Raw genomic sequence first — 15,395 nt, 5'->3', positions numbered from 1 at the left:
AAATAATAATATATTCTGAATCACAAAAAAATCAAATAATAAATTATTATAAATTATTATAAATTATTATGAGGCTCACTCCTTTGAAAATTTATGATTCACAATAAACTGTTATTCTCACAATATTTAAAGGCTGTTATACTAGTAAAGCCCATTCGAATACGACTAATATTAATGGAAACCTTTCCTGGCTCATTTTGCTTTTGCCAAACTTGTCGGGTTCCTAGGAAAAGAAGCATGAACTCAATTCTCTTCATTTTTTTTTTTGTGACCCAAGGAACCCCGCACGGCTGGCAGCCGGAGATAAACCACTGGGGCGACACGTGCTAGCCACCATACATGTGCTACCGGATAAGTCACTAAAGGGCTCAAAGCTAGCCTTCCTACAACTTGCGTTGCAGGAGTTTCGAACACTAGACCTCCTCAATGGAAGTCTAGTGCCTACCCAGCTGAGCCTTCGCGGCGGGTAATCTCAATTCTCTTCGTTGCCGATCAATTTCGTGCGCATTTTCTTGAGATTGGGACCATCCTTGGAGGACGTACCCATGTGACTAAAGCAGAGGATGACTAGGAATCTATCGGGAATTAGTGCGAGTCAAATGATTGGACTAGAATCCAAGCTTAGACAAATATTTTTTTCTGCCAACCCAAGCAACTGCGAGATTCCGTGGAAGGTCCAAACCATGAGAAAGCATTACTGCCACATTGCGTGTTCTCGACGCCATAAAGCAAATTATATTGTCGACATGATATGAATGTCGATCACGAAAAGATTTCAGGTGGTTGACAGACTATGTAAATCAAGTTCTCCTAGATTGTTGACCATGTGATTTTACCATATGAGCCGTATATCTCCCAAAGTTCTAGAATTTTCTTAAGTGTTTTAGAATACTCTTTGGGATGGACGATACGTAATTAAATACGCATGTAATAAATATGGGTAATTGGAAGTTGGAGAGATGCAATATCCACCGTTAAATCAATGAGAGATCTACGGATACGATTTGCCTTGTACTAATATATGTAGGAGTTTCCTCCCCTCATTTGTATCATCTCATTCACAAGTATGAGTCAATTGTGAGTAAAATTGACTTGGGAAAAATGTTATGGCCACATGGGTTAAGCAACGTTAGATTGATCTATCCATGACACTGACACATGAGATTTCGCCAATAAAACCTCAAATTCTATGATCAGAATATTTTCCGATCTCAAATTATCATGTATTATAGTTCAAGACCTAGTACCATATCTGTGTATTTCAAAATACAAATAACATGTTAATTTGCTGTGTCGTGCATCATCTAATCCAAATTTTTTGCATTCCTCATAAGTTTTAGCATAATCCACGATGGTTTATCATCAATCCACAGTTTGATATCCCTCAACATTTCCTTAAGATAATATCTTCCTTTTATATTGGACAATTGAGGGTTCGTCAGTAGGGCAGATATTGAGAATTAACAATATCAAGCTACGTAAGTGAAGCTCTACAGTATTAATATGGATCCCCCGTAACAAGACACTACACGATTGTGCATGGTGTTTTGATGTTGATTCTCAATTAAAACATTGATCACATCTTCATCTATCGTGACGTGTCTAGTAGGGAACTTTATCAGGGCAACGGAATGCCCACGATGCATGCCTCTGAAAACACTGGATCCATTTCTACCTCTACTAATTCCTCTGCTAATTTCATCCAAGAAAGTGATATTGGAGAAATCGAATACCAACACATAGTCAGTAATCGGATCCCGCAAAACACTGACCTTTTTTTCCAAATCTTGGATCAATTCTCCAATGTCTCTACATACTTCTTAATCTGTCATAGTCCTTTTAGGCTTCCCTTCTTGCGATGTTCAGACATGGTGTCGAGGCTTGTCGAGCAGAGGCAGAGGCAGACCAAGAGAGGAGGCGGAGTGGGTTTTAGATGAGTTAGTTGGATTTCAAAGAGAAGTGCACGTGATGCAGAGGCTTTTCAAACTACCTTTATTCACAAATGCTCTCGTTTATGTATAATCTCGAAGTATTTATTGGTTAGGGAAAATGAATAAACTTTTATTTTTTTTGTAAGCATTTAATAAAAAATGCCCACTAAATATTAGCTAAGTAACCAAATAAAATAAAGTTTACAAAATTGCCAATATAATGCTTTTCTCATATTACATGTAATTGGTGCTTTGTGAATCAAAATATTTCATATAGAGCATCATTGCTGAACGTAAGAGTAGCTGAATTAAAATAACGAAATTTCAGTCGAAGCATGGCTTTTCATACTAATGAAACATGGGACTATGAACAGTCAAGAAGTTGACCTAATTGAGGAGTATGTCTATCATACTGGGTATGTGGTAAACTGATTTCTCCGTATATTGTGGTCCAAAATTTGCAGACGACCTTTATGTGCAGGTTCTAAACATTCGCATATGATGTCCAGAGGTATTCCAGTTGGTTTTATGTCCAGTTGAATAGCCATAACTCCCTTTCTAGTGCCAGCAATTTTAAAGTCCATATCTCCAAGATGATCTTCCAGACCCTAGAAAAGGACATGCTCATCAGACACTGTGAGGAATATAGCAATGATCAAGTTAACTTGCAGGATCATTTCTCAAGAAAAGCAGGAAAAAAAAGATTTCAAAAGCATCTGCGCCATAACTGTGTAAGATAACTAAGATATACGTGAAAATACACAAATTTTGCAGACAAGGATAATCCTATAGGTGGGCATGGTTTTAAAGGATTCTCTATCAAGCATCAACTAAAAGTGCATTGCTTTTCATATAAGCACAAATGAAACAAACAAAAGTAACACTTAAAAGTATATCAGTAAGTATCCGGTAATCAGTTATTTCACCCGTCATTGGATCAACTTCACCGACAAGACCTACCGGCACACTGCTATATGTTCTCGTACTGGAATGCCAGCGTCCATGAGTGCCATACTTCCTACACGAGAGAAGCCATCATACTCGGAAAATAATGCAGAGTGTTCGGACAAGCATGCACATTTTTCAATTAAGCCAGGTATGGTGCAAAAATTTTCTGAAGCAGTACAAAATTAATGCTCAGATACCTCCACAGACAGTTGCCATTGACGTCGAACCATTGACTACACCACCATCATGGAGGCCATCATGGAGGCTGCGGCAGACAGCACTGCCTTGGCCACCACACGGGGTTCTTGGAGTCGTTTGGAGGCGGGATCGCCATTCTTTTCAGTTTAATCTATGAGGGACAGACGGTATATGACCCAAGGAAATCGGGAGACGAAACTGGCGATGAATTCTCCAGGCTAAATGGGGGATCAACAATGAGTCGGCTTAGGATTCTATGGAGAGAACTGTCTGCAAATGCATGGAATCCTTCTTGACTGAGCTGGCTCCTGAACTGTTCCTAGTCCAAGTCTTCGTAGACTTTGGCTCTTGCCCGTTCAGGGCGCCGTTCTTGGCCTTTTTCTTTCGAGGGGCGGCGGCAAGTATTCAAATCGTATCGACCGGCCCTGTGTGATTATCTTATTTAATGGTCGCATCTCGAGGTAAGTTGGCTCCATTTTAGGATTATTTATTGACCGCCCTTTCCTTAACTCCCGCTGCACGATTCGAATTCGACCAATGCTAGTGGGAGCCTTTCCTAGCTCTTTTTGCCTTTGCGAAACTTGTCGTGTTCCTAAGAAAAGGAGCATGACCTCAATCCTCTTCATTGCCGATCAATTTCGTGCGCATTTTCCCAAGATTGAGACCATCCTTGGAGCACGGACCCATGTTACTATAAGCAACGGATGACTAGGAATCCATCGAGAATTAGGTTGAGTCCAACGATTTGACTAGAATCCAAGCTCAGACAAATAACGCTTTCAGCCAACCGAAGTATATACGAGATTCCGTGGAAGGTCCAAACCATGATAAAACATTGGTGCCAGATTATGTGTCCTCGACGTGATATAACAATACAAAGCAAATTATATTGCCGGCGTGATATGAATATCGATCACGAAAAGATGTCACATGGTGACAGACTGTGTAAATTGAGTTGGCCTAGATTGTAAATCATGTGATTTTAGGGCGCGCATGACAAAATTTCTATTTCTCGATTTCTCTGTTTTTCTATTCCTCGGAACAGGTTTGGAACAGAAATTCGTTTGGTAACGCAATTTGATTTCTCTATTTCTGAAACAGATTTCTATTATAGAAATAGAGAAATTGAAGAAATCGAAGCTGGAATTTTAACTTCTCGGTTTCGAAATAGAAATCGAAACTGAAATCAAACTATATAAAAGAACCTTGCGCTTTCTTGCTAACTTAATTCACTCATAACCACAACTTCACAAATTATTGCTAATTTTCTTTTTCTTATTTTGCTTGTGTTTTTTTTTTTTTGCATTTTTTTTCAATTTTTTTTGATAACTTCTTCTTTATGATGAAAGGCAATCGAATGGGTCCCCAATTTTTAAAAACGACAAAATTTCTTAATTGCTTACTTAAAAACAATAGGGTTTTTTCTCCTAGAAAAGGCACGCGCATAGCCGAGTTGAAGAAAAAGTTCTTACGTAATAGATGAATAAAAACGTGCCTAGAAATTTAACCTTATTTTTTTACGGATTCAAAATTCTTGCAAAATCAAAATAATTAGATTGTTACACAATCTTAAATTTTAATTCGAAGGCAATAGATTCAAGAGAATTTCTCTCTTTGCTATGCAATGGCCATTAAAGGTTCATTGAGCAACAATAAAGAAATTATGGATGAGCAACTGGACTGATTCTATTCGAGAATCAAAATAAACCGACCTTCTCCCAATTGGTTTCTAACCATAAACGTTACTTTAAGGTAGAATTCTTATATATTCCTTTATACCATTAATTTTATTTTGTTAATAATATTGTATAATACTAGTTTTTGATAAAATGACAAGGCTGTATAAGCGCCATTGATAGCACCTATATTCATGCTTCCGCAGTACTTGTTTGAACCTATGTAGGATGAACTTGCAAACGATACATTGATCAAGGAGGGAAACCAAATAAATACGCTTAGCAAAATAATTGCTAATAAAATGGCAAGGGATAATAATATGCCGGAAATTTCATGAAATTGTATTTTCAACTTTTGTAATATATTAGTATTATTTCGACTATTATTTTGTATTTAAGGATTTCCTATGTTGTTTTAGTATTATTTCGACTATTATTTTGTATTTGAGGATTTCCTATGTTGTTATCTAATTAATTTATATTCCTAGAAATAAAAATTTTGTTCTATTATCAAACGGATTTCTGTTTCAGAAATAGAAATTTTGAGTCGTTAACAAACGGGTTTCTTTGCTCAGAAACTTGTCTGGGGAATAGAAATTAAGAAATTGATTTCTAGCATGTTTCAGAAATTTTGTCATGCGCAGCCTTTAGTGTCTGGCCCGCAAAATTAATGATCGGATGACCATATAATAAGTTCCCACGAATCGCTTGATCCTCCATAATCACTATCTTTATAATAATCTAAGTTAAAATCGATCGAAACATACCAACAAAGTCGATATTTATTGGTTACTCTTCAAATATTTCGCATTTTTCGGTCTCCTCTTTGGTCCCTCCATTTTCTTCAACCAGTTGGCACCGGCAAACTTTTTCCTTGTTGACTTCCTCAGTTTCTTTCCTCGTGTGATTAATGAGGAAGGAAAGCATATCCTTGAGAGTGACCTCCGGTTCATCACTCTTCATCAATTGCTCCGCTACTTCAGCTGGAGTGACTCTTGCCACCGTGATCAAACTCTCAATCTGGTCAAAGAGCTCGTGGTGATCAATCCCAAGATAATTAGAAGTGAGAAGCCTGAATCCGCACGGGGTGCAATAGGACATGTGAACGTGCACGTCCATGCTCCCTGGGCGCAATAGGGCTGGGTCTAACTTCTCCTTATGGTTCGTTGTGAAGACTATGATCCGCTCATCGCCACAACTTGACCAAAGCCCGTTGATGAAGTTGAGGAATCCAGACAAGGTCAGCTGTTCTAGTAGACATTAATTAGTTAAATGTCAAGAACAGATAATATGCAGAGCATGTGACAAACTAAAGTAAACCTTATACCAAAAAAGAAAGCCAAAAAGAAAAAAATTGTACATTTTCTCGTAGATAATTGGTCCGCACGGCTCGTTTTTTGGACTTCCTATCTTGCAACTCAATGTTGCGATTGATGTCCTCGACCACCAATATGGAGTGATTCGCGATGGCAACAAGCAGCCTCCTAAGCTCTGCATTGCTCCGGAGCCCGCTTAGCTCTAGGTTGTATATGTCGAAGTTCAAGTAATTGGCCATCGTGGCGATCAGGCTCGATTTCCCCGTCCCGGGGGATCCGTACAATAAGTACCCTCTTTTCCACGCCTTGCCTACTCTCCTGTAGTACTCCTTCCTCCTCACAAACCTCTCGAGATCGTCCATGATGGTCTTCTTGGGCTCTAGGTCCATGGCCAGTGTCTCGAATGTCGCCGGGTGGTCGAGGTTCACTGAGGCCCACGCATCTGAGAGAGGACCTGTAGAAGAAAAAGAAATTGTGTGCAGATGCAAAATTCAGATTGCTGGTGAAGAAATTGAGAGCAGAATAATAGTAGGTAAGAAGGTGCAAGACCGGCTCTAGTGAATTTTGACCTTAATGTTCTTTAGGATATCGCACATGAACTTTCCTGCAGCAAGTGCTTATTTTTGGAAATGACAATGTCTATGATACCTTCTGACTTGTCCGGTTGAATTAAAAAGTTTTGTCAATTTAGTATTTTTACTCCTTTCCACATTTATAATAGCAGAATTAAACGTCTTTACGGATAATTTCATCGATCCGAACTTAATGTTCGACGATACTTACTGCCGTAGATGTGGTCAAAGCTCGGAGTGTGTAGCTTCAAAGTCTTCTTCGCCTGCTTCATGGACTTGGCCTCGCTGATGACGAAAGGCAGGTAGGAATTGAGCACGATCTCCTTGTGTTTCTTGTGAAAAGTGAGCTCGAAGTACTGGACTTCGTACTGAACCGTCGAGTTCCGGCCATGATGAACTCGGTAGCCCGAGTCGATTTGTCTCGACGCGAAAACCCACTTGAATTCAACCCAATGAAACGTATCCACCAGCGCTTGATTTCGGCCCATAGCCACAGTGAAGTGGTTCTCCTTCTTGGGCTTAGACACTCGGATGCGCATCATTGAAAAGGTTTGCTTGGCAGCCAAGAAAATTCGGGCCGCCTCAAAGAGCTCGTTCTGGACGAACCCGTCGTACTCGTCGACACCACACTCATTTCACTGGAGAAGCGAGAGAATAAGCCGCGGATTCTGGATAACAGGAAACCCTGGAGCTCACGAGGGACGATCGTGTGAACCATCGACTGCACCACCATGGCTGTGGCCATCACAGAGGCTGTGGTGGACAGCACCTCCTTGGCCACCGCAATGGCATTCTTGAAGTCGGTCGGAGCTGGGGTCGTCATCTAAGCAACTTGACAATAGATGGTAATCGGCCAGAGAAAATCAGTAGATGAAATCGTTTATTGTACGAAATTTTTGGGTGAATGAGAGACCAAGGAAGTGAGGGTTGGATTTTATAGAGTGAGATTAGTGACATTTTTGCTCTTAGTATCCGTTTGCTTCACGGAAAATGAATCATTTTTAGAAAATGTTTTCCCAGAAGTCATTTTCCAGGAAAATGATAATATTTTCTAGTGTTAGGTTAAAACTGAAAATGTTTTGGAAAATATTTTCTAATGTTCGGTAAGGAAAATATTTTCTAAGACTTCACCACTTAGGCATGTATCACTTACAAACCTATAAATCCATCAAATATAAACTTGCCTTTAAATCTAGGCAAACTTACTTCATATCTTTATTCCCTCATTATCACCAAATTCTCATCTACTCTAAAAAAATATTCATATAGATTTTAAAAAGAAGTAAAGCATGTACAGCCCTAATGAGAATCTTCCAATGTAGCTTATTCTCCCTCATGTCTTTTGTGTTCTAATAAAAAAGAAAAGAAAAAAGAAGCAAAATATGTAGAGCCTTTTACTTGAGTAATGTACAACTGCAGGGTAGAGTAAATAAAAAAAAAATGATAAGTAGGAGTGCAGAGCACGAGCTCGAGATAAACGAGCTAGAGGTTCGCCTGGCAATGGCCGACGACTAGCCAAGAAAAAAGAATATGGGAAACAAAGAAAAGAAAAAGAAAAGGGAAATTAAAAATAATTCAAATTAAAAAAAAAGAAGAAGAAGAAGAAAGGGAAGGAAAAAGTGAGGATTTCTAGAGGTGTGAGATAAGAAGAGATCAAGTGAGAAAATGTTTCCCACTTTTCAAAAGTGGAAAACATTTTTTCCCAAATCTAGAAGATTTTTTTTCCTTTCATGGAAAACATTTTTCCCAAGGAATTCATTTTCAGTGAAACGAACGCCAGAAAATCCGAAAAATGTTTTCCCGTAAATTATTTTCCATGAAACGAACGGAGCCTTATTATAGTAAAAAATTCTATGTATAATGAAGTCTTGACAGAGCGGCACTAAAGTAGAAATTATCGGAAATTTTGGTGGGAATTGCCTTCTTGACCAAGCTGGTTCATCGACGACCGTTCAGAGTCAGTCTCCGCAGACTTTGACTTTGCCCTTTCTAATCCCGTGATGTTTCGGTATTCTCGCACCTGCTTTTACGCTTCTCTCGTCTCCTTTTTCTTTACAGGGCGTTGGCAAAATGTCAATACAACATCAAAACGAGGCGCATTCAACTTAAGTTTATCTTTTGACCCAAGAAAAAGGGCTTAGGTTTATCTTGATCGCAATTGCATAAAGAGCATATGGACCAATGCCGTGAAATTGTCTTATTTAATGAGCACATTTTGAAGCAGGATGAAACCACATGTACATCGCACGTTCTGTTTTGATGGCATTGGCATTGGGGGTGACCATTCTCAAGAAACTGTCGAGTCGAAATATTTTCTAACTATAGAAGTTATGGGATGAGCTATCGATCTTGTAAATTTGATAATCTTTAGCATGACCAATATCTAATGATGGTTTTGCCCTGAATTCTCGCGGCAATCTTTGAATATGATCCGTGGGCATCCGGGAGTGCATTTAGTGTGGAAGATGGAGGAGTGTTTTGACTTCTATTTATTATAGAAAAGGGCCTTTTGTCCAGCTGGGAACTTTTTCTTTAGCTTGTTTTGCTTTCGCAAAGCTCATCCGTGCTCTTTAAAAAAAAAAGTAGAAAAGTTAAGCAAAAGATAACCTCATCTGTCCTTATCGCTAATCAATTGAATTAGAACCACCATATGTGCTCGCTTTCTCGAGGCCATCCCCGAAGGGCCGCGTCTCTTAAGTAACTAATCAGTATATGTCCTATAGGAGGGCATAGATTTTGCGGGCCGAGTTCATTTAGATTGTTGATCATGTGAATTTATCATATGACCCATGTAATTAATGATTCGAGGTAGAATTTATCACATGTTACATAGATTTTGCAAGTTGAAGTCATGTCAACTTTGTCATATGATCCATATAGAATGATTTGGATAATATCATCTTGCATTGTGTGTAGGCCATATAATAACTTCTCATCGATCATTTCTGTACCGGAACGCTCAATAATCACTATCTTGATGGTTGGCTCACTTACCGGCATATCATCGTCAAGTTGTAAAATTAAGCACGAAATAAGATTTCATGGGCAAAAGATAAGTGCAAAAGAAATAATGCGGTAATTCCTTTTGTCGTGTTCAGAAACAATGGTAACGGAAAAGAATTGGTTTAGACGGTCAAAAATGTCCTAAAAAATAAGTAACAGTATAACGATAATGTTATCAGAACAAGGGTAAGAAAATTCCATAACTACAGGCTAAAACACCCTTTTATCTTGCCGTAAGTTTCTCATTTTGCCATCACCTTCACGTTCCTTTAATATTATAATGCAATCAAGTGTTAAAGAGGGTAAAAAAAGAAGAAGAAGAAGTAAAATTTGGCTAAAGAAAAAAGATATTTATTGTTTATTCTTCAATCAATTTGCATTTTCTGCTTTCCTCTACACTCGCTCCATTTTCTTCAACCAATTGGCACTGACAAACTTTCTTCTTGACTACTTCGTCATTTTCTTTCCTCTTGTGATTAACGAGGAAGATAACCATGTCCCTGAGAGCGACCTCTGGTTCGTCACTCTTCAACAATTGCTCGGTTACTTCGGCCGGAGTGACTCTGGCTGTCTCGAGTAAACTCTCAATATGGTTGAAGAGCTCATGGCGATTAATCTTGAGATAATTAGCAGAAAGAAGCCTGAAACCGCACGGAATGCAGTATAGTATGGGAACTTCCACATTCATGTGCCCTGGGTGCAATACAGCCGGGTCTAGTCTCTCCTTGTGGTTCGTTGGGAAGACTATGATCTGTTCATCGCCACAACTAGACCAAAGCCCGTCAATGAAGTTAAGAAATCCAGACAACATCAGCCGCTCCATGAGAAATAATCAATTCATAGTGACAAATATAAGTTAAATGTCAAGGATGGATCATCTGCATAGGAGGCAACAAATGAAGTAAACCTTATACTGAAAAAGAATGCCAAAAGAGAAAAAAAAAAAAAATCGTACCACATCTTGTTGCCGATATGGGGCCGACATTGTATTCGTGCTTGTGGCTTGGGCTTCCAACCTCCTATCTTGGAACGTCATGGTGCAACCGATGTCCTCGACCACCAATATGGACTGATTCGCGGTGGTGACAAGCAGCCTCCTGAGTTTCACGTTGCTTCGGAGCCCACTTAGCTCCTGGTCATATATGTCGAATTTCAAGTAATTGGCCATTGCCGCCACTAGGCTCGATTTCCCTGTGCCGGGGGGTCATACAATAAGTACCCTCTTTTCCAAGCCTTGCCGACTCTCCTATAGTACTCCTTCCTCCCCACAAACCTGTCGAGATCGTCGATGAGCATCTTCTTGAGCTTTGGGTCCATGGCTAGCGTCTCAAGTGTTGCCGGTTGGTTAAGGTTCACCGGAGACCATGCACCCGAGAGAGAACCTGTAGAGGAAAGAGATTGTCATGGAGATACAAAATTCAATCTTCTGTTGAAGAAATAGAGAGCATAATCAGGGCGGATAGTAGACAAGGAGGTGCAAGACTGTTCCAGTGAGTTTTGCCCCTAATGTTCTTTAGGATTTTACACATGAACTTTTCTGTAGCAGTAATTATTTGTACTTGACCATTTGATTGCAACTGTCTACGATACTTCTGACGAGTCCCATTGAACTAAGATGATTCTGTGAAATTAAACATATTTAGATATAACCTCGTTGATTCCAACTTAATTGTGGACGACAATTACTGCGGTAGGGGCTTTGGAGGTCGAAGAGTATAACTCCAACGTCTTCTTCCTCTGCTTGATGGACTTGGCCTCCTCGATGACGAAAGGCAGATAGGAATCAACCACGATCTCCCTGTGTCTCTTGAGCTCGAAATACTGAACTTCGTGCTCAGCCATCGGGTGTCGGCTATAAGGTGTTAAATATAAAGGAACTGGGACTTCTCAATCATTAGTTACTATAAATTTAGCAGATAGAGAAAGAACACGTGAGGAAAAACAAAAGACAGAAAAGCAACAAAGAGCTGGTGATCGACGGTGGAGAACTCGTGGTGAAGACAAACTTGGATTGACATCAATGAAGAAGAAGCCTGAGATGAAGATTGACATGGATTGCCAAGTTATAATAGATCTAAACTAGCACGCGTGTGGTTATTCTGCTGAAAGTGAGAAAAACAAATAAAGAAACAGTTAGTTGAATTCTGTTTTTCTTTGATGAGCTGTATTCAGTTTTCCGTTCTTTAAGTAGTCTTCTTCTTCCTTGATGAGGGTAGAGAAAGATATACAGAGAGAGAAAGATTAGAAGGCAATCATCAATGGATGCTCTGCAATTGTGTAGCTGATACATGCTGTGATAGAGAGATAGAAACAAGGGATGTAAAACAGAGGATTTTGTATTCAAAAGCTGTCATTGATCACAGAAGCTTTGTACTACAATCATATTGATATAGAGTAATTCGAAGTATTTCTTTTGCTGATTTTGCTGTATCCTGATTCATTTCTTCATCTTCATCTTCATATTTCACTTGGTATCAAAGCATAGTATCCTGAAGAAATCATCTTGCTGCTGCGCATTCAATCTTGGATTTCTCAGAAGGTTTTCATCTAGCAGGTGATCATATCTGCCAGAGGGATCCATTTAGTAGCTATTCATTAGATCGAGAAAGAAGAAGCTGAAGTTGCAGCAGATTGCAATATCACGGTAATTGTGTTAGGTCTTCATAACACTATTGCTATCTTCTTCTTCAAAGCTGAGAAAATACAGCAATGGCAGTAAGAGCACCAAAGTATCCCTTTCCTATACATGTGAATATCTCTAACTTTGTCACAATTAAGCTTGCCGAAGACAATTTCCTCTTGTGGCAAGCTCAGATCCACAGATTTCTGAAAAGCCAAGAACTCTTTGGCTTTATTAATGGTGATATTACATCACCTCCTCGAATGCTGCAAAATGTAGTTGAAGGATGTGAGACTGAAGCTGTAAATCCAGACTATATTGACTGGACAAAAACTGATCATCTAGTTTCTTCATGGATAAGTGGAGCTGTCTCGGAGAATATACTGAGCTTAATAATTGGTTTAGAAACATCTTATGAAGTGTGGCAAACACTTTTGAATCGCTTCACACAAAAATCAGCGGCTAGAGAATTCGAATTAAGGGGAAAACTTCAAGCCTGTCAAAAACATGATAGGGCTCTTTCAGTCTATCTTAGAGAATACAAGTACATATGTGATCAGTTAAATGCTATAGGAAAACCTGTGGATGACATAACCAAGTTATTTGGTGTGTTGGAAGGGCTAGGAGCTGAATATGAAAATTTCCGAACAACAATATATTGTCTAAAGCCTCAACCTGAGTATGATGAGGTAATTGCACAATTAGAGAGGTTTGAGTCAAGAATGCAGAACTATTCCAGGACCCAATTTAACTCCAATATGGCTTACTTTGGGCAAAGACACCCTCAAGCACAGTTTAAAGAAACAACTGATGGAGAGTACATATCTCAAAATTCAGGTTTTGTAGCACAAAGAGGTAATTACAGAGGAGGCCGTAGCTATAGTAGGGGACGTTTTCTTAATAACAAGGGCCGAGGATTTAGATACCCTGGAGACGATTTAGGTTATAGATCCAACAATACCAGCTATATGAAAGAGAATCAGAGAACCAAACCTTATCAAAATTCTTCTGATTCTAGTTTCACCTCAGGATTTCGTCCCTATGCTGGCCCATCACAGAGATATCAAGAAGTGAAGTCTTACCCTTCTAATCTAACTCTTTCCAAGAGTATGCAGGATGAGAAGGCAACTAGTAGCATAAAATTAGAGTGTCAAATCTGCAAGAAACCGGGTCATGATGCTTTACACTACTGGTATAGATTTGATAACTCGTATCAAGCTGAGGAGATACCAACAGCTCTGGCAGCTATACATCTTGAAGATGCCAAAGGCAGCGAGTGGTATCCAGATACTGGTGCAACTGCACATATCACAGCTAATTCCGGTATACTTCATAACTCTTCTAAATGTACTGGATATGACACTGTCATGATTGGTGATGGATCACACCTATCTGTTACATGTACTGGCGATACATTGCTACATGCTGGAAAGAGTTTGTTGCCACTAAATGATGTCCTAATTGTCCCTGATATAAAGAAAAATCTTCTGTCAATATCCAAGTTAACAGATGATTATCCTTGCTCATTTGTTTTTGACAAATTTTGTGTATATATAAAGGACAATTGGACCAACACAACTTTGCTGCTCGGAAGGAAAACTAAAGGACTATATCAAGTGAATTCACAAACAACACAAGCCTTTCTAGCCCAAAGACACAGAGCAATAGAAGAGGACACATGGCATCAAAGATTAACACACACCAATTTGAATATCTTGAAGTATTTGCAAAATCAAAAACTCATTCAATGTAGCAGTAGAATGCTGAATGTATGTAGTAGTTGTCAAGTTGCTAAGGCTGTAGCTTTACCATTTATCCGAATCTGTAACAACTATGCCCCTACAGAAAATTCATTGTGATATATGGGGCCATCACCTGTGACTTCATTTCAAAATTTCAAGTACTATGTTCTGTTTGTGGATAACTTCTCTCGATTTAGTTGGATATATCCATTGAAATTGAAGTCAGACTTTTATAAGATTTTTGTTCTGTTTCAAAAGCAAGTAGAGAACCAAATTTGAGTCAAAAATCAAGATCTTTCAGTGTGATGGTGGAGGAGAATTTATTAGCCACAGATTTCAAGCTCACTTACAAGACTATGGTATCAAACATAATCTCTCTTGCCCTTATACACCTGCTCAGAATGGCATCTCTGAGAGAAAACATCGACATATTGTTGAATTAGGTCTTGCCATGTTATATCATGGCAAAGTTCCTCTGAAATATTGGGTTGATGCTTTTATTACAGCTAACTATGTCATCAATCTTCTTCCAACACCAAAATTGCAAATGCAATCACCTTACAGAAAGTTGTATCACCAAGAACCAACTTATGATCACCTCAAGGTATTTGGTTGTGCCTGCTATCCATGCTTATGACCCTATGCTCAGCACAAGTTTGATCCAAGGTCTCTCACCTGTGTGTTCATTGGCTATAGTGAACACCATAAAGGCTACAGATGTCTTGTACGCTCAACGGGTCGAGTATATATCAATAGACATGTGAAGTTTGATGAGAAGTTTTTTCCTTTTACTAAGCTGTGCCTAACAAAGTATGCATCTCTCACAACATTATATCAGTTATGGGCAGAAGAAGTACAATTAACAGAGTCAACAAGCAAGAAAACAGCTTCTACTATACATTCTACTTCTTCTCAGACATGTGCAGCCTATTTGCAGCTCAATGAAGACAATACAACAATAAATTCACAGTCTTCAACAGAAATTGCTGTACCCTATACTGATCAATGACTACAGCCAGCAATAACACAAGAATATGTCATTTCTACAACAACACCACACGATGAAGTATCTTCACCTATACAATATGAGCACATGTTTACTACTGATACAACAATACCCTATAATACAAGTATTGGATCTGAACAAATTATCCCTTCTCATATATCACAAGGGATCATTTCCAGTCTCTCAACACAGGAAGCAACTTCCAGTCATCCAATGCAGACTCGATCCAAATCTGGAATTATGGTCTTGCTGTCTATAAGGTACCTTCTGAACCAAAGTCAATTAAATCAGCATTGTCACATGAAGGTTGGCATAAAGCAATGACAGAAGAAATGGATGCATTATATCAAAATAAAACCTGGGATTTAACTCCTCGAACTAAA

At 39.0% G+C, this 15,395-nt stretch overlaps 1 protein-coding gene and 1 pseudogene across 1 annotated transcript; both read right to left on the bottom strand.

The window, feature by feature from the left end:
• Window positions 1-5,542: 5,542 nt before the first annotated feature.
• LOC104423959 lies at window positions 5,543-7,464 on the bottom strand (annotated as a pseudogene).
• Window positions 7,465-10,002: 2,538 nt separating this feature from the next.
• Window positions 10,003-10,812, bottom strand: LOC104423958 (AAA-ATPase At3g50940). The gene is made up of 2 exons (XM_039302975.1): window positions 10,661-10,812; window positions 10,003-10,411 (listed from the first exon to the last, which is right to left on the bottom strand). Exons 1-2 carry the CDS (start codon window positions 10,810-10,812, stop codon window positions 10,003-10,005), a joined length of 561 nt encoding a protein of 186 aa, XP_039158909.1.
• Window positions 10,813-15,395: the final 4,583 nt, after the last annotated feature.

This window comes from Eucalyptus grandis, chromosome 10, assembly GCF_016545825.1.
Source record: "Eucalyptus grandis isolate ANBG69807.140 chromosome 10, ASM1654582v1, whole genome shotgun sequence".
Lineage (NCBI taxonomy): Eukaryota > Viridiplantae > Streptophyta > Magnoliopsida > Myrtales > Myrtaceae > Eucalyptus > Eucalyptus grandis.
The sequence above is the reverse complement of the archived record's forward strand: the minus strand, read 5'-3'. Positions and strand labels throughout refer to the sequence as shown.

What these genes read in the sequence shown, in the direction of transcription:
- LOC104423958 (XM_039302975.1), bottom strand. Translation starts at nt 10,812, where the DNA reads ATGGCCAATTACTTGAAATTCGACATATATGACCAGGAGCTAAGTGGG. An exon ending in ATGACGTTCCAAGATAGGAG is followed by an intron (nt 10,412 to 10,660) that starts GTTGGAAGCCCA and finishes GCTTTGGTCTAG; the next exon opens with TTGTGGCGATGAACAGATCA.